Source organism: Parasteatoda tepidariorum, chromosome 9 (genome assembly GCF_043381705.1).
Source record: "Parasteatoda tepidariorum isolate YZ-2023 chromosome 9, CAS_Ptep_4.0, whole genome shotgun sequence".
Classification (NCBI taxonomy): domain Eukaryota; kingdom Metazoa; phylum Arthropoda; class Arachnida; order Araneae; family Theridiidae; genus Parasteatoda; species Parasteatoda tepidariorum.
Window position 1 is genome coordinate 33155614 of NC_092212.1, and position 19833 is coordinate 33175446.

At 30.7% G+C, this 19833-nt stretch overlaps 1 protein-coding gene across 1 annotated transcript in view; it reads right to left on the bottom strand.

The window, feature by feature from the left end:
- The window catches only part of LOC107452319 (potassium voltage-gated channel subfamily KQT member 1-like), a 364114-nt gene that overhangs the window by 41042 nt on the left and 303239 nt on the right, over positions 1-19833 (bottom strand). The window contains exon 4 of the mRNA XM_071185389.1: positions 13241-13416. Within this exon, the coding sequence (XP_071041490.1) occupies positions 13241-13416 (176 nt within the window). The remainder of the gene's footprint in view (positions 1-13240; positions 13417-19833) is intronic.

The window sequence follows — 19833 nt, forward strand, 5'->3', positions numbered from 1 at the left end:
ACGCGTTATGAAGTTACGCTAATGAGGACAAGTCATAAAGTTATAATAATGAATTTATCTGTTTTTACTTAGACGTGATGGTAATATTAACGCAAATCCTCCTATCGATATTCACGCGTTATGAAGTTACGCTAATGAGGACAAGTCATAAAGTTATAATAATGAATTTATCTGTTTTTACTTAGACGTGATGGTAATATTAACGCAAATCCTCCTATCGATATTCACGCGTTATGAAGTTACGCTAATGAGGACAAGCTATAAGGTTAAAATAATGATTCATCTGTTTTTACTTAGACGTGATGGTAATAAACTCATGTTTGTGAAAATTCCAACACCATGAAGGACTTACGCGAGTGAGCAGAAATTTTCAGTAAATGCAAAGTAGAGTATAATATGCAAATGACTAGAATTTCTGACCCGTAGCGCATGCTGAGCAGCGCCCTCTGAACGGCGGATGGATCTGAATAAATAGATGGCTGCAGCGAGGCGTGTATGGTTATCGGTGGTTATCTGCTAGTGGTAAACGCTAGCTCAGACGTTACGCCTCTTCGACGAAAGAGAGCGAGATTTCAACAACTTACGGAGTTTGAAAGGGGGAGAATCATCGGCCTTTGTAAAGCTGGATGTCTCATAGTGCAGTAGCGGCTCGTGTGTAGCGTTACAGCAGCACAGTGATGCGTGTTTGGAAGCAGTGGACGGACGAGTGTCAGACAACTCGGAAATTCGGGAGTGGACCACGAAATGTCACGTCAGCTTGCGATGATAGACACCTGGTCTGCATGGCGCTGACAGACCGTACGGCTCCCTCTAGACAACTGGAAGCACAGTGGTGAATATCTACAGGTGTTTCATTGTGTGCTTCATCAATTCGTAGACGTCAACTGCAGCGTGGACGGCGCGCAAGGACTCCTTTATACAGGATCACCATCACGCTAAACCTTAGCCGCCTGCGGCTACAGTGGGCCAATCAGGCATAAGGACTGGCGTGCTGATTGGCTGCATGTCGTGTTTTCTGACGAATTCCGCTTTAATTTGTGGTACCATGATTGCCGCATTCGTGTCAGACGCAATGCCTGTGAAAGCCACCTTCCGGAGTGCATTATCGAATGCCACAGTGGACGAACACTCGGAGTTATGGTTTGGGGTACCATAGCATATCATGGACGATCTCAATTGCTACGAATTGTGGGTAATCTGAACAATAACCGGTACATCAGTGAAGTTTTACAGCCCCAAGCTGTTCCCTTCCTTCAAGCCTTGCCAGGCGCTGTATTTCAACAAGACAATGCCCGCCCTCTTATTGCTAGGACTGTTCAATCCTTCCTTGCCCAGCGTATTCCCCAGAAACGTCACCGATTGAACATGTGCGTCATTTCGTTGGTCGGTGTCTTGCTCATGATCCTCATCCTGTTGCTTCTACAGACGAACTTTGGTTACGCATACAAACTATATGACATGCTCTTCCTCAGACAGACATTCACAATTTGCTTGACTCCATGCCATGCCGTGTAGCAGCGCTTATTGCGGTGCGTGGTGGCTACACAAAACACTGATTTCGATCTCTTGTTATTGTTTGCTTGCTTTGAAAGTTTAATCATTTATTTGTACCACTATCACTCAACTGTGTAGTAAATTTCATTCAATTATGACGATTTCTTCATGCTGTTGCAATTTTCACAAACAGGAGTTTATTAACGCAAATCATCCTATCGATATTCACGCGTTACTAAGTTACGCTAATGAGGACAAGTTATAAATCCATGTTAAGTAATCCGTAAAATTACAATAACCTGCTTTTATCCATTTAAAAAAAATATGAGGTTTGCCGATTCAAAAAAAAANAAAATAAAAAAAAAAAAAAAAAACTCAAAAAATCAAATAGTTTATTTTTTGTAGGGTTTTGAAAAAATTAAATGAAGTTAGTGATGAACATGACACAAACAGTGTACTTCGAAGGATTAGATACAATCGTTGCACATTATATTTCAAAGGAAATGAGTCTATACGAAAATTACAGTAATTCTAAACAATAATATTACCTCAGTGCAATAGTTCTAAAAATTAAAGAAGTATCCTAAGTGAATTATTTTCTGGCATCATCACCTTTGATTTCCATTGCAACCATTAAAAACTTCTCTTCCTAAACCTGTGGGGACTGTTATGCTATTATAGCATTACATATTTCTCAATTTTGTAACATTTTTTAATTTTATAAACTTAACTTTTTTGTTTTTTCTAAATTCTATTATAATTAAATTAAAAAAAAATATATAATTTTTATCACATTTTATTAAAAGCTATGATAAATATCATTATTCTTTTCTTAACAATCAATGTAATTGCTAACTTTCTAATTCAATACCTACGTATAACTCAATTTTTCACTGTGTCGTGACTATTCGAATATTAGAATCTATTTTTAAATTTTTTTTAAGCTACTCTATTTGACAAACCACAAAAATGTTTCGATTCCAGGGTTGTATTAAATTCTCACTATCTTTTTGGTGATTAAGCTGTAACCAGATTACTTAAATTTTAATATTGATAAAGTGGTGTTGGCTTTGTTTTTGGCTATGTTATCTAAAGGTAACTCGTAAACTTTGGATGTTTTCCCATGCTCCTAAGTGTCCTGCAGCAACTATTCATTCACAGAACTTCTTGGCGTTACTATTTGAGGGAGGGGTTTATTCTATGTCGGATGGCCCCTCAGTTTGATCGTTAATAGTTTAAAATTGTCATATAAAAATATTTCTGATCTCGTCTCTCTAAAAAAAGAAGTTGTTTTAAAAGACTTATTATTTTATTTTGTTGATACGACCATATTTGTTTAACTTTAAAAATAATCGTGCTAAATCAAGTTTTTGTTTCAAAAGTTTCTGCAGTAACCCCTTTTTCACTACAAACGACGATGTACAAAGTCGTGGTAGCTCAGGGAATAGAGCACTGGCAATAGGGTTCGAATCTCAGCGATGGCTGGTTGAAACGAATTTTGCACCCGGCTCAGAATGACCACAGTGCTGACATAAAATATCCTCAGTGGTAGACTTGTAAGGATTAGAGTGCTCTCGACATCAGGCTAACCGTGAGAGGTATTCGTGGTTCTTCTCTCCATGTAACGCAAATGTTGGTTTGTTCCATCAAAACGTCCTCCACCAAGACAAATTTCTTCCAATACTTGATCCAGGAGTATCCTTGATTTCGGGATTAGTTTCAAAATTAAAGACTAGGGAGGTGAACATTGGTAGTCATAAACTCAAACTTGGCTCGGTAGTTCAACGACGTTTATAAAATAAAACGACAATGTACAACAGATGCTTCCACTTTGCCAATAAGGCTTTGATAAAACGCAATGTACTAAAAATTTAAATCATTACTAGAATCAATGCTTCCATAGACATTTTAAACGAATTATAATTATCAAATAATATCCGATAAAATCTTCTTAGAAATATAGTTTTTCACAGTTGTATATTTGTAATATAAATTCTTAAAGTTACGTTTAACTTATCTCTAATGGTAAATGGTTAGGGCAAGAAATTACCTTGAACATTCTAATTGGGAAGAAAGTGATCAAATTCTGGTTTCCGAAAATCTGATAGTCTGCAATTAGGCAAGTTCAACCAAACGTTTCCGGTAAGTGTTATCTTTAAACTGAAATCGCTAATTAAATTTAACTTTCGAAATATTCGACAAAGTTTGGATTAATTATATCGACGAACTTATTGTATATGAATAAGGATGTCTCTTTAACTTTGAAGGACTACACCGATATTTTCAGATAACTTTAGAGAAAGTATCTATGTTGCTTTTATAATTAATTTTTGATTTAATAAAATTGATTAAAAAAAGATTTCGTTTTGCATTGTTTACAAATTACACTGGGGAACAATTTTTTTTCTCTATTGCATAGGATTTTTAACAGATCTTTTATACTATCGCATCGTTGAATTCAAATGTGCAATAGGGTTTTCGTAACAAGACACAGTATTTATGCAATTTCATAATATTGGCCGAAACAGGTGTTTTATAGTTCACTCGAGTGAATTCTAACTGTCCCCACTTCTTTGATATGTAAGGCATAGTAGAAAGAATGCTATAACACATTTCAGCTTTTGAAGTTCATATATTTTTTGTCTTAAGAGTTATTTTCAAATAAACATTCAAATATGTATCTATATGTATATAATCCTACACTTTCCTTACAAACTGTGCATTTAGACAAGAATTAAAATAAAGTAAAAATCTCGTTTTAACAAACTTCGTTGTTTTCGGAACAATTCGGAATTTCAGGCTTGAAATTTCCGCCTGCAATTATGATCAGATCATGAACGATAGCCTAACGACTGGTACCTGAAACTCTTCATACTTCGCTTATGGGCTGCAATAGTGGCACTACTCAAAAAATCATGTTTTGAGATAAGTGGGTTTAAAGTTTTCATTGCTAAGGAAATTGCCTGAGAAATGCTTTAGTTTGCTTAAACGAAAATTACCTTCAAGTTGAATTATGAGTTGTGCTAGCATTGCTGCTGAAAAGAATATGTATTTTCTTTTTTACACCTGTTCTTAGTCCAAAATGCGTGCTTTTTAAGTTGTGCCAATATTGCTGCCAATGAGCGACACGAATTAGCTCTTTCATTCAAAAATTTAATAAATAAATAGACTAAAAATACTAAAAATTTAATAAATAAATTTAATAAATAATAGAAGACTAGATTAACTTTTATCTTTTTGAAAAAAAAACTTGAGTAACCGAAAAAAAAGTAATTTAAAGTATCTTATATGCGACAAATTATAAACTTTTAACAATTTAGTGGTTGCTAACGTAAGAAACATTTACCCAATATACACATGCATTGACTGTTTTTCATACAATAAAAGCCCTTTCTTCATAACTGAAATTTTGAAAATTTAACTTTAATGATTTCATTTATTACGTATAGAAAGTGCAATTTTGCAAATTTTAATTGACTTGTTATTCCTCTCAGTCTTCCTTTCAGGACAAGTGCAATTTTTATTCAAAAGATAAAATGTGACATTAACAGGATTTCCTTTTTCACTTCATTCTTGGTTAAGCAAACTATTTCTATTTACTATAATATATTTAATATAACCACCATAAAATTTTTTAAAATTTTCACCATGAAATATAAAATAATAATTGAAATATGTAGTGTTTAAAATTTATTATATTTTATTATTATCATTTTAGACAATTTCTTTGGTTAGCATTTTAATCATAAATTATTAAACTAATTCATATAGTACGGTAAAATATTACTTTAGAGCTTAGTAATTCAAGTAGACTAAACCGAAAAAAACATTTATTGTCTGACCAAAAATTAAAATGTAGTTTCTGTCTCGTTTGTCACAAAGTTTTACAACTATAATCACTAAAAATGTACCTCCCATCCACGTCTTACGAAAGTGATGTGCTCGTTTTAGATCTTCGTATTTTCAGCCCACTTGAAAGAATTAGATTTAAAAATTTTTATTTAATTTTACTATTGTCATATTTGACAATTTCATTTGTAATTATCTTCATTATAATTTATTGAATTTACTGGTTTATTACGTTGAAATATTTCTTGATAAGAGAGATACCTGACAATAGCCAAAATAGTAGCATTTTAAGGGACATAAATTTTAGAAGAAAATTAAAGAGTAGAATTTGGAAAAAAGTTTAAAGCATTCCCTTATTTTTTTAGCTTCCATGTCCTTTGTCTTATGGCATTTTAACCTAAGTAGATACTTTTAGAGTTTAGTAAAAGCTTAACAGCCAACTCTCTTTGTAAATTGTTTCTTTCGTATAAAAGAAAGAGAACCTTTTTCAGGATTTGTGAAAATTAAAAAAGGAACACATCCAGTATTCTTTTTTCTTGTCTTGGAAGTAAGATCTTTTCTATGCATGTGTTTAGGTTGTAAAGACGAGAGTTTTGTACTTTGTAATAAAATGAAGTAGATTAAAAAACACTCAGTTATAACGATTTAAATAGTTTAGTTTAAATGTCGTTGGTTTGGATTAAGAAATCTTTCTATACAAGGATTTAATTTACAAGATCGAGAGTTTCGATCAGCATAGTAAAATAAGAAAATTGTGGTGTGTAACAAAACTAAATAAATTTTAAAAATAATTCGATTGTGCGTTTTCTTTGCCTTAAAATTTAAATCATTTTTATACAATCGCTTTTGTTATAAAAACGAGAGATTTGTTCTGTATTATGAAATAAGCTAGATTAAAAAACTAAACGTTTTAGACAGTCTAAACGTCTTTGTTTTGAAGTTTAAAACCTCGCTACTTAAGGGTTTAGGTTGTAAAGTGGAGGTTAGTTCCGTATTATAAAATAAGACATTTGTTTCGTGTAACAAAATAAAATAAATTATTAAAATCATTCAATAGTAAGTTTCTTTGCATAGAATTTCAAACCTTCTATGAAACTGTTTTGTGAAGCATTAAAATGTAAATTTTGTTCTGAATAGCAATATAAAATCAGACCAAAAAAAGTCATACGTTTCCCTTGTCTTGAAGTTTTAAACCTTCCTATACTAGTGTTTAGGTTGTTAAAACCGCAAGTTTTCTGCGTATAATAAACTATGAAACTGTTACTGTATAAAACTGTAAACTATAAAACTGCTTTGTGACGCATTAAAATGCAAATTTTGTTCTGAATAGCAATATAAAATCAGACAAAAAAAAGTCATACGTTTCCCTTGTATTGAAGTTTTAAACCTTCCTATGCTAGTGTTTAGGTTGTTAAAACCGCAAGTTTGCGTATAATAAGCAATGAAACTGTTACTGTATAAAACTGTAAAATATAAAACTGTTTTGTAACTCATTAAAATGCAAATTTTGTTCTGAATAGCAATATAAAATCAGACAAAAAAAAGTCACACGTTTCCTTTGTATTGAAGTTTTAAACCTTCCTATGCTAGTGTTTAGGTTGTTGAAACCGCAAGTTTGCGTATAATAAGCAATGAAACTGTTACTGTATAAAACTGTAAAATATAAAACTGTTTTGTAACTGATTAAAATGCAAATTTTGTTCTGAATAGCAATATAAAATCAGACAAAAAAAAAGTCATACGTTTCCCTTGTCTTGAAGTTTTAAACCTTCCTATGCTAGTGTTTAGGTTGTTAAAACCGCAAGCTTTCTGCGTATAATAAACTATGAAACTGTTACTGTATAAAACTGTAAACTATAAAACTGTTTTGTGACGCATTAAAATGCAAATTTTGTTCTGAATAGCAATATAAAATCAGACAAAAAACAGTCATACGTTTCCCTTGTATTGAAGTTTTAAACCTTCCTATGCTAGTGTTTAGGTTGTTAAAACCGCACGCTTTCTGCGAAACTGTTACTGTATAAAACTGTAAAATATAAAACTGTTTTGTGACGCATTAAAATGCAAATTTTGTTCTGAATAGCAATATAAAATCAGACAAAAAAAAAGTCATACGTTTCCCTTGTATTGAAGTTTTAAACCTTCCTATAGTAGTGTTTAGGTTGTAAAATTCACAGGTTTGCTCCGTATAATGAACTATAATTTTTATTCTGAACAACCAAATTACTTAGGATAAACATTCAGTTATAAGTTCTCCTTGCTTTGGAATTCAATACGTTTTCTTACAAATGTTTAGATGTAGAGAAGAGAGTTTCGTTCTTTACACTAAAATATAACTTTTTTCTAAATAAAAATTAGAATTAGGAAAAAAAAATATTCAGTTTTACGTTTTAATTCCTTTAAAGATCACCTTAATATAATTTTACCAGGTGTCAAAGAATTGACTGAAATTTTAGAAATAATTTAAAAAATACTGATGAACGACCTTTATGTTTTTGAAAAAACTATTGAAACTGGTGTAACAGGCTTATCTATTTTCAATAGAATTTTTTTGAAAGGCTGATTTCAAAACTAAGTAATAAAATTTAAAACGATGTTTGATAATAGATATTGAATGCATGCATAATTTTAGAATATTACTGAAAGTCACGAAAACTATAACTAGCTTTTGGTGTTTTATATTGATAAAGTAATAATAAATATTATTAAATGGAATATGGTGAAAATTCGAGTGATGCGAAATATTTTGTCATTAAAGCAAAATAGCTACTTCAAAATATTTCATTTCTCAAATATAGTTTTAGGAAAAGAAATTTGAATAATGGAATAAATTTTGTGTTATAAGTTTATATCCGAGTGTTTCTTTTTTTGCCTTTAGTAATTTTTCTTATGCAAGGTCTAAATAAATGTAGGAAAAAACTGAGATTATATCGAAAATGAGGAAGGTTCTTATTTGCGCTGAAACTCTGAATGAAATTTTTTTAAATTATTACCTTTTTCTTTTCAATTCTAGATGAAAAATTTTAATAAATACAAAATTTAATATAGATACAAAATTTCATATAAATACAAAATATTCATTTAACCAAAAAGTATGAGTTAACTTGTAGTTATCTTTTTTATTTGAGTATGAAAAAATTATGAATATCCTTTATATTAACTTCAGTACATCACCAAATTTGTAAAGAGCCATGTATACTGTATTGAAAACCCTATTCGAACAATATATTTGCATTTAAATGTACCCTCACGCTTATAGCAACAGATCTAGATCCAATCTAATACTTGAAACCTTTTTATAAACTTTTTATAAACCTTGAATAAAAACAGATGTTAATGAAAAGCAATTTTCGTTTTTTATTGATATACTAATATGAATAAATGAATAATTTGGTTCAGAAAACCTAATTTTTATTTTCAAATGAATAAAATTTACTTTGCAAGCAAACTGAAAAAAATTCGTCTACCCCTCACGAAGATAAAAAAAATTAAAAATATGGTACTTAAAAATAAGTTTGAAAATAAATGAAGTAAGTAAAGTAACAAAAGTAACAGAAGTTTAAAGTAAGGTAACAGAAGAAAACAATTAGATCAATAATCTACTGAAGATAAGAATTAGGATATGTGCGTAAGTTTATTGAAGTGAAAATGAAAGTCGATTAGTTCGGAGAATTTTGAATGCATATTTTTCGTGCTATTGCCTAAAGATAGTAATTAGGATATGCGCTTAAGAGTTTGTAGTTAAAGTTGAAGACCATTATTACAGAACGTTCTGCATGTATATTTTCCGTGCATTGTGATGTCATTTGTAAATTTTTACCTGAATATATTCACTTCCGTTTATAATTTGAAGTAATAAACTTTTGGAATAATAAACACAGTGAATAATAATTTCTGTAACTTTCATAACTTTATGGGCTTTGAAACTGTAAGTTTTTTGAAATTTCAGAAAAACTGTTAAACGAATAAATTATAAAAAATTTTGCGTTTCAGAATTTTTTTTCCTTTCTTTTTAACACTAAGTTTACGGGACGCGTTATTTTGATGCATTTCGAATTTTATAAGGAAAGTTACAAAACCCGTTTGCATTTTTATTTTATCTCTTGTAATGACTTTTATCCTTTGATCGAGGTAAATATATATTGAAGTCTATTTTCTTCAAAAGCGTTGAAATATTAAAATTCTCTTTGTAGTATATCTATCTCTACAAAATTTTGAGTAAACATGCAAACACCACATCAATAATAAGGATGAATGTACCGACAATACTTCGATCCGTTATGTCAAATGAAACAAGCGATAAACAACTTTTTGCCGATAAGCAATAATAGAAAGAACAAACGCAGAATGTCAATTGATGTCAGGGTGTCAGATTTTGAAGGTTTCAGTTGCTTAGTTCGAATATTTCATAAATAATCTCATATTTTCATTTTCTTCTTATAGTATATAAACTGCTGTTTGTAGAAAATGCAACACCATGAAAGAATCATCAGAATCAAATNAAGTGCAGAGATGCCAACTGCTCCGGACACACCAAAATAATCGGAAAAAAAACGGTAAATAACTAAGTAAATTTCGCAAATATATAGTGGTGAATTGTATAAGTCTACGAATTATTTAGAAATAGTGGTGGATAAAAATCTACTAAATTGAATTTATTAAACCAAGAATCACAATTAATAAACTACCACTTTAAAATATACATTTGCTGTCCGGAGCAAGTTGGCATCTCTGGTGCTGTTATATGTATTCGTTCATGCGTCAAATTGAGGTGTGCTCGTAGAGATAGGTATATAAGAGACGTTCGTAAACCTATAGTGTTAATAAGCACGTAATGGTAAAGTAAATATTGAATGGAAAGCTAAAAAGGAACACAAAATGGGACATGCTGATGCAAATATATGCATAACTAATTATAAAATTTGGTTTTCAATAAGGGTTTAGGTACATACAATAGATACTTGTAATAATTTGTATAATATTTGTGCATACAATAGATATTTATAATAATTTGTATTTGTAATAATTAATATAATTTGTGATTGGAAAAGCTTATGTTCTGATTTTCTAACGAAATTGTAATCTTTTTGAGCAGAAACTACAAATACACTATTGTTTCATTCAAATTGCATTATTATTCAGTGCAATATATTTAAACAATGCATCTCTTTTTAAACGAAAGATTTTGTTTTAAATTATAAGTTTTTTTTCAATAGAAAAGCTTTTAATTTTTATGATGTATTGACAACTTAAGTAGTTTTCCATCACTAACTTCTAAAAATAAAATGCCAGAAAATAATAAGTTGAAAGAGGAATAAAAATGTTATTACTGCGTGGAACATTCTCATTCTCAAAGATGGAAATAAAATTTTACGACCTAGTAAAAATGAACAAGAAATTCAAATTCATCATAGACGTAAAATTGTTATTCTTTCCAAAATATCGCATTTCTCGTAAGAGTAAATGGAATATTAATTTTTTATTTTCTTTCAGAATTGATATTTCTTTGAAATTCTTGGCTGGAAAAGTATTAAGTGGGATTATTTTGTTCGTCAAAGAAAAGCGCCAATAACAGGTATTAAAAAGAGCAGTGATTTATAACGTGTAACAAGAACGGCTCAGCAATTTCTGGAAGAGATTTTATATAGGGTGTAACTACTCCATAAAAGTATCTAATGTTCCTGTTTTATGATACTCGTTTAAGGGACGTATCGGGGATTATCGAAGAGTATCTGTATTGCGAGTGAAGGAAATTATAGCTAATGTAAATCAGTAATAAGAAATATTCAGTCTATAAAATTCGAACATATTATCTAGTTTGGCAACTAATAAAGCTGCTAAACTAGATAATGTCTCATAAATATATTCGAGAGATTGATTTAATTTTTGCTGTTCAATGAATTAAGATTTAATCACCTTCGAAAATACTGTAGCTAAGACTCATTGACAAAAATAAGAAGAGGTTTCGTATTCTAAGACTTAACGCAGAAAGAATTAAATTGTTTTTTTTTAAAACTTATAACTAGGAAACTTAACTAGGAACTAAGATAGTTAGCAGTACTGCTGATGATCTGGAAAAGTTCAAGTAAGAACAATTTGTTATAATTCCTTTCTTTTTTAGAAGATGTAAGTTATCATTGGTCACCATTAACTTATTAAAAATCATAACAGGTGTAGTTATTTGGACTTGGACATTTAATTGGGTGTCTGAGGCCGTGAAGCATCCTTTTATGATTCATGACGTATAATTATGACGTTGAAAAATATGCTTTATAGCAAATGGTGTCAGACAAAAAAATACAATACACCCGATGACTTAAATAAAATAGTACGAATTTCACAAATTTGCAAAATTGAGGGATAACATTTGATCTAGCATGTTAATAAAGTGAGAAAAAATCTATACATATTTACTATGAGTGATTAATAAAGTAGTTGGAATATTTACAAACAATATTGGGATAGTACAAATGCGACGACTTTTCCGTTTAACTCAGATGGGACACATATGTCGCTTTTATGTATTTTCTTTCTCAAGCTCGAATTACAAGCAAAAATATATTTTGAGCATTCTTAATTAAAAAAAAACAGTCTAATAGTGGCTAAAAAAATCTGTTAGATTATCGGAATTATATTTGTATTATAACATAAAATCCAAAAATAAGTAGAGGGAAATTTTTTTTTCTATTCATGTTCAAAAATTTATCAATATAATTAATTTTTTAAATAGAGAAATTTTATTGATGTGTAACTGTTTCGCTTAAATTTAAATAGCTGCAAATAAGTGAAAATATGAAAAATTAATTTTTAGAAGTAAGCCGCGTATGGAAAATTTTACTTTTAACACAGAATAAAGAAACACCTGTGTTTCATGCTATATTTCATAACCATAAATTATTAAAATGCTATATGTAATATTTTTCACTTACTTTGACCTGAATTAATACGAAGTAATGAAAAAAAAAAGAATGAAAAATATGTTTAATAAAAATTCGGAGTCAACAGGAATAAATGGTGCGATTATAGGAACAAATGATTAAAATTGATATGATAATAGCAAGACGTACAAAAATAAACTTGCGTATAAAAGGTACGAAAATAATGATTTGTGGAATGTCAAAAATAGAGAATCTAAGAAGTGTAGGAATCAAAATACACACAAATTATTTTGATATGAAGCATTATAAATTTTGGAACAATTTAAAAATGCTCAAATTTGTATGGATGAAGATTCATTTAACTCTCCTTTTGTGCTAAGAGACACTGCAATCTGCTATATTAATAATCTTAACCATTCAAATTTTAATTCATTATTCCGAAAATTAATCTTTTTTTTTCAAAGAAATCAATTTTCGAGAGGCGCGTTATTTCATTTTGGAAAAAACCAAAGTTCTTGAATCGTTTGTATTTAACACTTTTAGACAGCAATAACATTAACAAAACAATACCATTATTAATCATTCAAGTAAAGAAAAATCTATTTTCATACAAACGTCACGTCGTTTATAAACGCCACTGCAAATCGTGAAAGCAATTTTAACCATTTAATGTCACATTCATCATTCCGAAACTTATCTGGTTCCTTTATTGAAATCAATTTCCCAGCGTCGCATTTTTCGATTTTAGAAAAATTAAAAGTCTCACCCAAGAGAGATTATTCCTTTGCACGAAATTTAAAACCCCAAATCTTATCGATCTTAACTTTGCCACTTCAGCTTACTGAAAATGACAGTACCCTGAAATATCTCCTCATCGCAGCAATAAAAGTAACTCCTTTTCACTTGGCTGAGTGCGATGCCACGCAGTCATGAATGATTCATATGCATTTGGTGACAGATGGCGGTTTGATATGGAAAGAGATAAGATTCAATTCTCGCCAAGGAATAGAATAAATTACCTGTCTGTGCGCATAGACCACTGATCCGAGGAGTTTCCATGTACCTCCTCTGCGATCCATCCGAACCATTCGAAGGATCTGGAAGAAACGTAGACCCCTTAAGGCTGATGTGGCGAACACTTGACCACTGCTCCCTACTGATAGCACCACAACAGAGGCCACAATAACTACAACATCTGAAGAAAAAGAAAGGTTTATAATGCATTGCAATACACATACATTAAAATTTGAATTGAAATAACTAAATAGTAAGTTCAATTCATTAGTGGACATGTAGTTATTAAGAATTAATATTTCGTATATTGGTTGCATAATCAAACACAGAAAACTTCCAGAATGTAAATGCCTCTGCAGATTATTTTTCAACTGAGTTTTCCTTTTATTTTTTAAAAAAAGAATTGTAACAAAGGGAGAAATTGTGGAGCCTTCTTTTTAAAACATCTCTAATTTTCTACTAAATAAAAATTAAAAACCGAAATTGAGAAAACTTCGCACTGAACAAAACGTACATATTTTTTTTATTGCAGGCTTGAATGTGGATTTATTCTACTTTTTTTTAAGAATCATTGTTTAAAATTTACCTTAAATTTAAACAACATAAAGATTTTATGCGTAACTTTTACGAAGTTTATGTTTGAAAATTATGCAGCACGTATGTCAGACTAAGTCGAATTTTCAAAAGAAAGATTTTCAGACTGACGGCGTTATTGTATATACAGACATATTAGGATTTATAAAGATAGAGCTGCAGCTACATTCCGTTCTGCTTCCGGGATAGTACATAAATCAAGGGGCCGGAATAGCCTGGTTGTTAGGACGTTGGGGTCGTGTTCGTGAGAACGGGAATCCCACCGGTCGTAGAATCTTCTTGTATTAAATGGTGACTGGTGCACGTTAAATTTGTCAGGGTCACAAAGTCCTCATAACAAACCAATTTCTCTGTGGGTAATGAATTGGAAATTGATAGTTCTCTGGTTCAGGTCAAAATTATGATCTGTGGACGACTGAATGGAGTTTTATGGGGTCCTCACTGTAAAACGGACTGTGACATGTGTGTTGCTGAAGTCGTATTCTTGGTCATAGATGGCGCTACTGAAGAAACGAAAAACACACCCTCTGTCTTAAAATTCGTTTGATATCAAGCAACTTGATGGTATTGGTAAGTGGCATAAGTAACACCAACATAAATTTAGTAGTTTTCTTATCCAGAATAAAATAAAGAGTGATTGATAATTTATAATTAGACATAGTAAACTCTTCGTACAAGGCAAGCAACTTTTAAGTTTCTTGTAAAATTTTTTATAGAATGTTGGACAATTGAAAACTAAAGCTTAATCATAATTTTTAAGAATTTTGTCTCCTCACTAGAGAGCTGGAACAAAATGGCGTTTTATATAACTCTTTGAGTCATTTACATGTAGTGGTGTGGAAAATAACTTTAAACAAAAACAATTTACAATTGTAATTTAAAAAACAGAGGATCATGCATTAAAACAGTAACTCGGCTACCAGTGGAAGGAATTTTCCCCAAAAGCGAAAGCTACATAACTTAGGCTTTCACTTTTCAACTTCAAATATTACGACTACGAAAAAAGTCACTGATGTGCTCTCTATTTTTTTTTATAAACAATGTCAGTAACGGAATGCAATCATCCTCAATAAACTAAAAAATACGCTAGAAAAAGTTGCTAACTTTAATTTCTAATAACGGATTTTTTTTATTTTTATTAATAACCACTTTTTACATTTTTTGTCACCTGTGGCATCCATGCTAGATACATAAGTAGTTGCCTCGAATGTCATCGAACTCTTATTTGATTTCAAATTTAAATTAAAGCTATTTGTATCAGCCTGATATTTATATGTCAAAAAATCAGACAAAAATTATGATTGGTCTGTCCATTTTTGTTAAAAAAATATATGACATGGTAAGATCCAATTTTTTTGCATAAAGATTCAGATTTCTATCGTTGTCCTCAATTTAAAATGAATGAATGTCATAAAGGTCATGCTTAACAGTAAAATATTTCTTTATCTCTAATTCAAAGATATTTTCCTGTCTTATTTATATATCATCCATTCTAACTATTCTCAGCTACATTTACTTTTTAGAATTTGAATATTACTCAAAAGTAAAGACTTAAAGTTAAAAGTTCTATATTTTAAAGTAATCCTCTCTATATTTTAAAGTAATCCTTTATTATATTTTAAGTAAAGTGTTTCTACATTTTAAAGTAATCCTTTGCTATTCTCTTATTATGCTGTATTTCATGATAACGTATTTAAATGTTATAATTTACAACAACTTATTAATTGTTTTGAAATAGATATGTTTTCATAAATCAGTAGTTGATGTCTTGTAAATGTGTCTTGTCATGTCTTGTTAAAGAGCAAACTTCTTGTATCCCATCTGGTGCATTTTATGATTAAGAGGATGGTACAGGCACTGCCCGCGTTCTTCGGAATCGGATCGAATAACCTACTAATTCCTCCTTTTTTTGTTATCACTAGAGCCCGGATTTTGATGACCAAAAAAATCTCAATTAATGCCCTTAAAAAGTGCAAAAAATGCCCTTATGAACTGCAAAAAATGCTCTTAAAATGCGAAAATTGTGCTAAAAATGCCTTATGACATGACTTAAATAGAAGTAAAAATATTGAACTAAAACAATGTTTTACTCTTTAAAATTATTATGAGTCGTTTCAAAAAATATAAAGCGATGCAATACTTGTTCTACGTTCATGAAAGTTTGACAAATATGTTTTATATCCAAAAATAACAAAAGAAAAGAAAATATATTGACTCCAAAACATTTTCATTTTGTATAGAAACTTAAATGAATATAACAACTTCCACCTCATAATATTACTAAATATCAGAATTACAGTGGATTATTAAATTTTTTTTTGTTGATATTTTGAAATGTAAACGAGCGTCTCTTGTCTGAAAGCAAATTTTTATACCAGGAGAAGCTTCTTTCAACGTCTACTGATGTTATTGGAGCGTACTTGAAAAGGACGGTCACACTTACTGACAATTCTTCTTCAATTTGAAAAGATATTGCTTCACCTGTTAATATCCTAGAAATTTTCTTCATTGTTTGAAAGACAGTGTAATAATAAAAAATTATAAAAAATAATAAAAATTTAACAAAAAATTTAAAAAATGCTTTAAAATGCAAAATACGCCCCAAAATTTTAAAGAAAATGCCCTATAAATCTCAAAAAATGCTCTAAAGGACAAAAAATGTCCAAAAATGCAAAAAATGCAAAAAAATGCAAATGTCATCAAAATCCGGGCCTTAGTTATCACTAATAGTTAAAATAGTAAACTAATAGTTATAATCGAATTATTTAACTATTCCTAATAAACATTGTACATTTTTTCTTGAATTTTGTTCCAAATATCTCGTATAGAAGTTAACTTTAAAGGCTGTAGTCATGACTTTGCAAGTGAGTAGGCCTTTTTATCATTTGTAGCATTATATGTTTGAGAGCAAAGCACCCGTACGAAATTTATGGACCTTTGTTATCAGACAGCGATGACTTCAACAGAGATTACACTGTAATCCCTGGGCGTTGGTGAACAAAGTGAACAGGCAGTGAAACCTCCAAGCGTTTTCTAGTTATTATTCATTTCATCATTACGTTTCTTCTTTCTCACATATGCTTAAGTACAATTAAAATGTTTGAGCCACGATGGCTCAGGGGATAGAGTTTTCACCTTCCACTTAGGCGACCCGGTTTCGAATCCCAGTAATGACTTGTCGATACGGATCCGCACCTGGCTTGCACCGACAACAGTGCTGACGTGATATATGCTAAGTGGTAGACGGAACATGGGTTAGAGTCCTCTTTCCGTCAGGCTTACAATGGGGGGTTCTCGTTGTCTTCCTCTCCATGTAACGCAAATGCGAGTTAGTTCCATCAAAAAGTCCTCCACGAAGGCCAATACCTGATTCAAGAGTTCCTTTGTCTTCTGCAATGGGTTCAAAATTATAAGGCTACGGAGTTGAACATCATTATTCATAAACCCAAAATTGGGTCTGCTGTTCAACGACGGTTAATAAAATAAAAAAAAATTACAATGTTTGGTTCCAGATTTTTTGAATTAAATGCTCGTCTGCTAATTTTCCACTGTTATTATATCTTGACTAACCAGATTGTGATTAATGGACGCATGTTCTACACATTTACACTTACATTGAATCAGGCTGTTTTAATAACTTATTAAAGGTTTTTTTAAAAATGGAAATTGTTTTAGTAAAACAAAACAGAACAAAACAAACAAAAATAAAATAATGCATTTTTACTAACACAATTTAAACTAAAATTTTATATATATTGAAAATCTCCGAACAAACGATTTTGTCCAGAAGAACAGCGAATAAACATGATTGAATTCATTTAAAAATATTTAAAAAAAATTACTTATTTCTGGTATTTTTTTAAATTTAAACTCTGTATATCTGAACATTATTTCGTGATAATCTTCCTAAGCCAGAATTGCTAACAAATACTTACAGGATTTTCATTGACTCGCTGAAGAATGGTTCAGAGTTAATCAATTGAACATCTGCTAATGACAGCAGTTTTCAGTCTTTCGGAATTGAATCCCTATTTAATTTTGTGCTGAAAATGGGAATAAATTTGCGGTGGAAATGTTTGTTTGCCTCTGCGAAACACCGTAATTACGTGAAATTTTTAATGGCATTCTACTAGCCGAATATTTCACGAATAGTTCTTTAATCAACATTCGTTTGAATTAAAATGTAATAAAGACAAAAAAAAAATTAAATAATTGAAGGTTTCCTATTAGTTTTTTAAACCAGAATAATTTGAACAATGTCATGTTTTTGTCTTATTTTTTATAGGTTTCGGATATATACACGAAGCTAAGCTCACCCCTCCCTTGAGAGGGGTATTCATACATTTGTTCAGGAAAGACCATTATCATCACCCAAAAGCTAATGTAATGGAGAAAAGATACTTATACGTCTCGGTGAAATGTAAAAAAATCACCATATTATTATATACCTGATTCATTAATTTCACGTAAAAATTGCATTTACCATCAAGCTATTTAATTATGCTGCTATATGCCCTTTAGTTTTGAGCAAGATTTCGTGGTGTTTCTCAGGACTGATTTATTGATTATTTATTTTGTTTTTATTCACCCCTTGCCAAAAGCAGGTATTCAGGTAGTAAATAATAAAGAATAATAGAATAGATGATAGCTTGTTTGCGATAAATGAATAGTAGCTTGGTTGCAATAATAGTAATATCCAAATCTCTGCTAGTTGTGATTATAATTGTTGCTTGACCTTTTTAAGATTAGGTATAAAAATTGATACAAAAAAAACTAATTTAAAACGTGAAATTCTAACAAAAAAAGTATAAATCAATCAACTATCTTTCTTTTGATGCTGATTTTTTGACTATCTATATATTTGTTTATTTATTGTAAAATATACATATACAAGTTTGTGTGCTCAATACAAAATACGGCAAATAAGCCCTAATTATGTTGAAGACAGATGGCATTATCTATTTGTTCATATTTTTCTACAATCATACATTTGTTCATACATCCATACATTGTTTCATTATACATATGAAGGTTTGTGCGCTCAATGCAAAGTTGAGGGACAAATGGTATGTTAAAGGACATCTAATTGTTCATGCATTCATATGCTAGTTTGTAAACTCAATACAAAGTAGAAGGACACACGACATGTTGAAGGATAGATAGCCCAATTTATTTGTTCATTAATTCGAACATTTGTTCTTGCATTCAAACATTGTTTCATTATACATATGCAGGTTTGTGTTCTCAATAAAAAGTATGGTTAATAAGCTCTAATCATGTTGAAGGACAGAAGACACTATTTATTTGTTCCCATACATATGTAGGTTTATGTGCCTATTGCAGAATACGGATAATAAGCCATGATCATGTTGAAAGAAAAAAGGCACTATCTATTCGTTCACATACAAGTTTGCAAGTTTGTGTGCTCATTACAAATTTGATGGGATTAACCTCTGTCAAATAGAAGAACAAATAACTTGAAATAGGGTAAGACAGCACCAAAATATATTTAGGTTTAGGGTTGAATCAGAACTTGCTACGCCCATGGTTTAGAGAGTTTAGTGGAATGTTAGAACCCTTAGGCCATGGAGGAATTCACTTATATACTTTTACATGTCAGAGTGATGTCATCGATATGTAAAGGTTCTGTACCATGGTGGTCTGATTGCCTATAAGGCATTTGATTTCAAGACAATAATTGAATAATTGGATTTCTACACAAAACCACTTCTGATAAAATCGTGAATTAGACAAAACAGCAAATGTTTAAATTGCTCAGCATATTTTGGTTATCGACTTGTTAATGTCACCAGGATAAGCTAAGAGGAGGTAAATTCTCTTCTTCATGGACACTTCTTGTGTCTAGCCCCTGATTGAAGCGGTGAATTAAGTAACTGCTGCACCCGTGCGCATGCGCAGAAATGTTTCCGTTTAAAAACGTGTATCAAATATCAGGCCATGGCCATTATTGCTTAAATATTAGTGTGAGGAATACCGGGCAAGC